We start from the raw sequence: 8,619 nt of genomic DNA, 5'->3' as shown, positions 1-8,619 counted from the left end.
AGCGTATTATGGGGCTGTTTTGGTCCTTCGTTTTTTTTCGTAGTTGGGTGTGGGTGGGTGGGAGTTGTTTGTGAGATGGAGTGTTGTGGGGGGGGGGCCGCATGGCCGGGGGTAGCCCCTAAGGGCAGGGTTGCTGGGACCGGTCAGTGTTGCTGGGGTGGACGGGTTGTGTGGGGCGTGTGTTTCGTTGGGTTCTGTGGGTGGGGCGTGGTTATTTTGGAGCGAGCCGCGGGCCTTGTCGGTCGTGCGTCTCTGTGCGGTGGGTGAGTGGCGTGACTAGTCTCCGTCGTGTGTGTGTTTGTGCCATCGTGCTTACGTGTGTGTGTGGAGTCCTGTGTGTGTGTGTGTACTTATGGTGTGTGTGTGCTGTGTGTGGTGTGGCTGTGTGTGGTGTGTGGACTGAGCTTGTTTGTTTTGTTGTGTTGTGTTTTGGTTTGGGTGGGGTTTATGTTTTTGTTTGTTTTGGTTTTTGTGTTGTTGTGGTTTTGATTGTGTTTGGGGGTTTCGGTTGTGGTGGGTTTGTTGTTGTGGGCGTAGTGGCACCGTGAGTTGGGTTGCGATTCCGTGTGTTAGTTGGGTGGTTGTAGTTTTTTGATCTTTTACGATATTTGAGGAAATTTTTTTAGTTGTTATTGGTTTTTGGGTAGAGTTTTTGATTATTCAGTTTAGCGGCACGGTTAGTGTAATTATGATGGTTAATCTTTTATGTTTTTAAGGAGTGTTGGTAAAATTGTGTTTCCCCTGTTGATTTTTTTTTTTTGTTGTTTGTCGTTGTCCAAATGTTTAGTGGTTTACTAATCCTATTATAGTTGTTTGTTTGTTTTTTGTTGTAATTTTTTTTTTGATTATGAATAAATGTAAATGGTAGAAGTTGTTGAATTGTTTAGTGGTTTGGTTTTCAGTTCCCTTTTTTTTTGTTTGGTGGCGAGGGGTGTTTTACCCGTCTACTATTTTGAGTTTGATTGTTTTTTTTTGGTGATTGTATCGTTGTGGGTCTTGTTTGTTTTTGTTGTGTGTTGTTTGTGCGTGATTGAGTGTGTGGTGTGTTGTGGGGGTCGGGCGCGTCTTGTGGTGCTTACGGTGTTCTTGGGTTTGAGTCGTTTGGCGGGTTGGTTGATGGCCGGTCAGATAAGTCACTAGCACATCCCCCACTCCCCCCGTTGACAATTTACTAGTTGTACCGAAGTGGGCCGGTCGAGAGTCCCGGGCTGATTTTTAGTCCCAGTCCACCACTGGCTACATGACCGTATGATCGCCCATATTGACGCACCTAATTCCTAAACTTCTAACAGATACAAAATAAACCGATCCTTCAGCCTCATATGAGCTCTCAGACACGTTCAAAATTAAACTGTCATCGCTGTCTGAGCTTGCTGCTGTGTGCGCCATCGTGCGTTTACATGCAGATGCTGGGATCCTGAACGGTGCAGCTGGAGCGCTGTGCCCGCATTGACGTCACCCATAATTTGGCGGGACTTGAAGAATCCCCGAGAAGATCCAGGAAATGGTCAACATTGAAGGGCAGATTAATGGTTATCAAAGTACAAATATCCAAAATCAGTTCAGTAACGGTTTTCAAGGGGACAATATTTACTAAAATTGATGAGTTTGGATGATGGGGGAAAATCGTGTCAAAGGCTCTTTAAGTATAAATGATCTAACATTGTGATCTCAGTCTGTTCACAAGGATCAGTTTGGGGCCTTGTTTTTTATACAGTTCATTAATAACATTGTTTTGTCTCTACATCCACGTTTATGCAGTCAACGCTATTTTGCATTGTTTTGCTGACACTGTACAACTTGCTAACCCTAAACCAACATAACATTTTCCTTTGGAGCTTTCCAAAATACACTTGTCAAACTATCAAAGAAGAGTATAAATATTTGTTTATAAGATCGTTGGTTGGTCCTTTCTGGTGTGATTAACACCTGTCCCTTGTTATCCATACATTAAACTTTTCAGACATTCACCACTAATTATAACATTTATTCTGGACTGGAGCACAGTGCCCGACCAAACTCTACCATATTTTTTCCCTTCGATTTTGCAAGTCTACTCTGAACCTGGAAAGTCTGCCTATAGTTTCTATGAACCAAATATACGGAATTATGCTTAAGGCTTCATTAAAGTTTTGAATTGGATTTTAACCAAAACTTACATTACGTTTAAAAAAATAAATAATGGAAAGGGACTGACAGCATTAAGAGTCCATCTTTTAACTAACTAGTATTATACGAACCAAACAAATAAACAGTTAATTCCTCACTTACCCCTCCCCTGCTCGACCCTGACCAGCACACGGTCCGTACTTGTAGGCATAAACAAGGCGAGGGATGAAGTCTGAGGTAACAGCGATGACAAAGGCATTGGTGATGACAGACAAGATGCCAATGCCCTCCAGAATGCCATACCAGATTCCTACGACAAACGCATCATTAGACATGAAATTATAACTTCAAACCATTGAATTCATGAAGTCCAACTTCAAAAGATTTCTTGTAAATACAACATTGTGAATTCACCAATGTCTTTGGCTTGTGAGGGCAGAGGGCGCCGCCACTGTGTTACAAACTTGTAGGCGTCCAAACGGATCTCGATAACATTGTTGATCAGCGCTAAGAGAGGGGCCAGAGGAAAAGCTGCCACAAAGATGGTGGTGAAACCAAACTGTAGAACTGAAACAAACACAAAACCATGAGCCTCCAGGTTTCTAGTGCCTGCAGAGGTTAAACATACAGTAACTCACACGTTAGCAAACAATTGGGTATTTACACATTCAGCAGGTAGGAGCAACATCAGCATTCATTCAGAGTCGTGTTACTGGACACATAATGTATTTTCTATCCATCAATACTTGAGGGAAACATTTGGCTCTGTTAGCAGTTAATGCTCCAATTTGCCAACAAGCACTTGGAACAATGCGCTTATGTCCCATTTGGTCTGTCTGTAATTTGGTGTAGGGCAGGATGTGTCATGGTAGCTCATAGCAGTGAGTGTGAACATTTTCAACTAAAAATATAAGCTGAAAGAAGATAAATTGCTGAAGAGAACACTCTGGTCGAGGGATAATTATTTGTGGGTTCGTCACTACGAGTTACCTGTACTGATAACCTCAGCTTCATAAATAGAGAGAGTTTGTGTCATCTACTGTACATGCAGTGTTGTAGTCAAGTCACCAATTCTCGAGTCCGAGTCACTCTCGAGTCCCCACTTTTCGAGTCCGAATAGCGGGGGCTTGAGCAGGTTAATCCGGACTCGAGACAAAACATGTTTCAGTCCGAGTCCAAGTCTGAACTTCAATGTGCGAATCCGAGTCATTGTGCGCGAGAATTCACAAGTCCGAGTTTGAGTCCGAGTCCATCAGTGTGCGAATCCGAGTCTAGTCACGAGTCTAACAAATCGGCCAAAGTCCAGGACTCGAGTAATGCCTACATGAGTAAGGTGATTACTCTCTGTGAATAACAAAATGTATGCAACATACTCATTTCTAGATATTCATCAAAGAGTCCATATTCATTCATTGGCTGTAGGTTGTAATCCTTCTCCCACTGTGGAAAGCTGGCCTTGGCATTCTTCCCATGCTCTCTCCTCAGCCTCCGCCGTGTCCACCAGTTCTGGATCAGCCTGGAGAAACAACAACATACTTGGTATAGGGGAAACAAATAGATTAAAAATTACAACAGCTTTTACTTAGGAAAACAATACAATGGCACTTTATCTGACCAATTTATCTTGGTGTTTGTAGGTTCCTAAAAAGCACTCACGGGTAGCCGAGCTCCATGAAATTGTTCCAGGTCTGTTTCAGCACCATGATGATCCCCATTTGCATACAGAGGTCGATGAGACAGCCACTTGGATGGCACTACAGCAACATGATAAATAAATTGCACATGTTGGCGAAAAAGCTCTAAGATCTAAGAAAATAAAACAAGTATAAACTATTTTGGAAAAAACATTTTGCCTACACTCCCGGTATCACAGTTTGATTCACGGAACAGATCAAGTTTATCTAAAATGGTGTGTAAGCCACCTATTATGCAAAATCCACTTTTTCATGTCTTTTATACAAATATATGTGTCCCCTCTGTGTTAAGGGATGTGGAAAGTTTCAGGAAAAAAGGTTATCTCTCTTTGTCCCGATCTATCTATATAAAAATCAGAAAATGATCTATTCAGATTTTTTACATTTAAAACTACAGATACAGAGACATGCTACAATACATGTTCTGTTTGGTATTTCAAGCCAAAAAATATCTGGGACCTAAAATATATTGTTAAAAAATAGTATATTAGGGAACCTTTAAGGGTCTTTATGTAAATGTACACTGTATACAACTAATGTCTCATATGGAATTGTAAGTGACTGGTTATTTAAAAACATTTTGCAGCTGTGAGAAGCTTCTTCATTTACCTTTGAATTGCACTGTGAGAGATACTTTATGTGTTGTTTTAAAGCTTTATATTTTACAGCAGTTTAGCAGTCACCCATTCTATGATACTTGTTGGTATTTCCCTTTTCCCAGTTGACTTTAGCTGAGCGTCACAGTTCCCCTGAGTTGATTGGAAGTTATTCAGAACACCTGTTGGCTCCTAATGAAGAACTGAGAGCAGCTGGGTGCATTTCCCCTCTCAGCCAATCATAGTGTAGGGCGCCCCCTCGTTAGGGCATAAGAGAGCCAGAGGGTGTTTCTCAATGTCGAGTTCACTTGCTTGGTAGCACATGTCTTCTGAGTCACTTGCTTCAGAAGCGAGGCAAGAATACTTCCTGGCATTCGGAAAAGGAAGAGTGGAACAGGCGAGCAAGTGTGCAGGCGTGCGTGATATGAGAGCCTTACATTTTCCGCCACAGATTTGGGGAAATTGTTACGTGCGCAAAGCATTGTGGAGATTTTAAGACCGCGGAGTCTACACATGTGCAGCCCTGGTGCAGCCTAGAAATTTCTCGCTACGAAGTACGCCAGGCTCGGTAGAATTCCAAGTATGCTGGACATTGGAACAGTCCTTCGGCGGCACTCGATGACGTCAAGCCCGCCTTAACCTGCCATCAGGCCCTGGGGCTGATAGGTTTTGTAGGCCCCCTATTTAAACAACAAATCAAAGTCATTTATAGCCTCGGCAGGCTCTGTGATCGCACTTCTCCACTCTGCTCTACGCGCTCCTGGTCCTCTCCTCCAAATGAGTGACGTATCGGGCCTCCCTCATGTACATTGGGGCAAAAAAGTATTTAGTCAGCCAGCAATTGTGCAAGTTCTCCCACTTAAAAAGATGAGAGAGGCCTGTAATTTTCATCCTATGTATACCTCAACTATGAGGGACAAAATGAGAAAACAAAAATTCAGAAAATCACATTGTCTGATTTTTAAAGAATTTATTTGCAAATTATGGTGTAAAATAAGTATTTGGTCACCTACAAACAAACAAGATTTCTGGCTCTCACAGACCTGTAACTTCTTCTTTAAGAGCCTCCTCTGTCCTCCACTTGTTAACTGTATTAATGGCACCTGTTTGAACTCGTTATCAGTATAACACCTGTCCACAACCTCAAACAGTCACACTCNGACATGACCTCTTTCTACTTATTTCACACACCGAAGCCCTCACAGCTTGACGAAACCTACGCGGTGCACGACCGCGCCAACCACCTCAAATACCAACACAACGCACACCCCTCCGCGCAGTCTCTCACACACACTCAGCTTCCCCCAACCCTCCTTCGTCACCGCAAGCCCCCCCGCTCCTCATCGACCTGCGGTATGTTCTGCTCCAGTGACTGTGGTTCATAAATGCCACACGAGTGTTTGGGAAGTGCAAGCAGTCCGTGTGTCATTTAGGTTCGGTTTTGAAGCGACTCCGCTTAGCCTTGGCCTCGAAGCGCACAAATCTCAATCCAAATCAGCGATAGACTTTTCGCGCCCACTGCACGTTCGCAATTCAACACGTGTTCTAAGGTGTCAACAAAATTCACACAAAAAAGTAGAACATCTGCATAAACTGTTCATCTGAACATCGCGCCGCTCCCAAGAGTTTGTAGCCCTCGTTTGTAAGCTCGTTTCAGGCTCGTCTGTGTGGGCTGCTACTCCCGGCGAAGGAAAAGACACAATCTCCCCCTGGCCGAGCCACAGAAACGATCCAGGAGCTTTCCTCTTGCTGAGCCATCGGACATTCGTTATGCGACGAGTAAGTCTCGTGTGTCAGCACACTCGTTCCAGCAAGCAGCTTACGGAACAGCGTGTTTGGTAGGCCTGGAGGCTTGAGCGAATGAAATCCACAATTCATCGACAGTTCAGGTGTTTTTCAAATCACCACTGAGGCTTTGCACACAACACAAGATTGAGTGAATAATACAGTGTCACAATACTTGCATGGTGGGGCTATGGCAGACAGACGTGCACAGCGCCCTGAACTCTGCGATCATCAGCTGCCGAGCGCGCAATCAGGGGACCAACAGGCACACTGTTTTTAAATCCAGTTGACTTCGTTAAACCAAACGAGGACTCATCTTTTGAAAGCATAACTCACCTCGTAGGTGTCTCCAACGGAAAAAGCCCCCCCAGAATTTCTTCCCTAAAGCGAACCTCCATCGAAAAACGTCACATAACGGAGGCAACAGCTGGGCATGCAGTACAGACCCACGCTTGATCGTCCACAGCGATTGATCATACAAGTCCCCCTGCTTTTCCGAAAGGTTTTCAAAAGCTTCCCGACACATCCTTATGAAAGTAGGTTCACTCTGCGAAGTGTTGTTGTCGGTCTGAGAGAGGTACCTTTTTTTAAATGGCTGAAGTGACCCTGCTTTTACTTTTTGTCAAATAACCACCATTCGAGAATCCAGCATTCTTCACGCGTCGGTAAAACAGGGCTCTTTCTGTCTGGCCTAGTGTCCTCGCTTGACTCGGCAGGGATGCTATCGTAGGCTCTCTCTGGTCCGTGCAACAAGCGACTAAAAGCTACATGACTCCGTTCAAAGATATGCTAGCTAGTCCCTGTACTTTCCTTCTCCGTTCCTCTGAGCCCACGGGAAAACTGGCAGAAAACGAGCCGTGATTTGAATTGTAGTGTCGCTTTACGTTGTATTCTTTCATCACGGATATACTTTCGTTGCACAATAAACACACCGGTTTATTACTTGTTGCGGCTGGCAAAGTAAATACATATTTGTCAGTCCATTCATTCTGGAATTGGCGATTTTCCAAATCAACTTTACGTTTCTTGGGCTTGGAGAGAGACATCTTGAAGCTGTTACTCGCTGGCCCGCGAACCTAATGTGTAACGTGAGTTTGACTGAGCCAATGACAAGTGCGGACACAGTGCGGGTTTTTTTTTTTTTTATGAACAGAGCGCGGCAGGCAAAATAACGGATTCAAAATAATTCAAATGAATGGAAAAACCAGCGTTTTCGCCGCATCGTCGGATTTACTGTGATCAGACATTAGTTTTATTTATGCTATTACACATATGCCATTTCGATTTGCAGGCAACCTCTTGTGGGCCAGAAAAAAGTTCTGAAGGGCCTGATTCGGCCCGTGGGCCACTAGTTGAATAGGCCTGCACTAGAGGTTTCTCAATACTCAAATTTCCCCTCCTCGACTCCTATCCTCGACTCCTCTCCTCGAGACTTGGTGCCGCCCACAAATGAGAACTCCTCTCCTCTAAGCGGTCATTTTAAAGAGACGTCCATTAATGATGACAGGAGGCACAGCAGCCCTCTGTCTAATGGACAGATGTGTTCATGACCACTTATATATTTACTTTTAATTCATTGACAGTGCGGTATAATGAGACAATAACAGGCTACAGATGCGGTGCCCCTCCTTTGACGACCTGGTGGTCCCGAGCTCCCCCAGGAGCACCATATCGATACCGAATTTAGTGCGGACACCCGTTCGGCATAGTCCCTGCAGCTCAGAGCTCTTGAGCTCAAACGCTCCTCCAGCATCAGCCTTCCGGTAACTGGGATTACAGGCGCGCGCCACCGCACCCGGCAAGAGGACTCTGCACGAGAGAGGGTTTGGGGTTTAGAGACGTGACCAAGCCNCCATCAGGCCCTGGAGCTGATAGTTTTTGTAGGCCCCCTATTTAAACATCAAATCAAAGTCATTTATAGCCTCGGCAGGCTCTGTGATCGCACTTCTCCACTCTGCTCTACACGCGCCTGGTCCTCTCCTCCAAATGAGTGACGTATCGGGCCTCCCTCATGTATTTGTCCGGTTGCCGTTGGCTCCCCTCCACGTAGCAAGTCCTCGTCGTCCTCTCCATCTCCTCCAACAGATAATGTCCCTCCTGTCTGTTTTTCCTCTCCCGCTACTCCATCGCTATCAGAACCAGACGGCCTACTTGTCTCCGAGGCCCCGCGGCCGGCACCGCTACCGCTCGGTACAGAACTCATCTGTCCTTCCTCCTCATCCTGGCCTACAGGTTTAAAATAACCTGTAAGCTTCGGCATTTTTTGTAACAGCTGCTTGTTTCGAAACTCCTTTTCCCTCAACAATTTCCTTTTCCGAGCGCCACTCTCAAACTTTTTCTTCACTCAATCACTCGCAATTTGAATAAGTCACATGTGAAACATATTCTCATTCTGATTGGCTGTAAGTGGTGCCCACTGACTGTTACGGAGTCTT

General features: G+C 44.8%; 2 protein-coding genes across 4 annotated transcripts in view; one reads left to right on the top strand and one right to left on the bottom strand.

Annotated features, from left to right (window-relative positions):
- The window catches only part of cp (ceruloplasmin), a 737,508-nt gene that overhangs the window by 27,445 nt on the left and 701,444 nt on the right, over positions 1–8,619 (top strand). The gene's annotated exons all lie outside the window — the stretch shown is intronic.
- The window catches only part of LOC104951371 (anoctamin-4), a 255,164-nt gene that overhangs the window by 79,439 nt on the left and 167,106 nt on the right, over positions 1–8,619 (bottom strand). For all 3 annotated transcript variants that reach the window (XM_010778011.1, XM_010778012.1, XM_010778013.1), the window contains 4 exons: positions 3,766–3,863; positions 3,483–3,625; positions 2,524–2,676; positions 2,272–2,419 (listed from right to left, as the gene is read on the bottom strand). In XM_010778011.1, coding sequence (XP_010776313.1) covers positions 2,272–2,419; positions 2,524–2,676; positions 3,483–3,625; positions 3,766–3,863 — 542 coding nt within the window. The remainder of the gene's footprint in view (positions 1–2,271; positions 2,420–2,523; positions 2,677–3,482; positions 3,626–3,765; positions 3,864–8,619) is intronic.

This window comes from Notothenia coriiceps, unplaced genomic scaffold, assembly GCF_000735185.1.
Source record: "Notothenia coriiceps isolate Sejong01 unplaced genomic scaffold, NC01 NC01_scaffold00018996, whole genome shotgun sequence".
NCBI classification, from domain to species: domain Eukaryota; kingdom Metazoa; phylum Chordata; class Actinopteri; order Perciformes; family Nototheniidae; genus Notothenia; species Notothenia coriiceps.
Note: the sequence above shows the minus strand (reverse complement) of the source record. Positions and strands in the feature narration are given on the sequence as shown.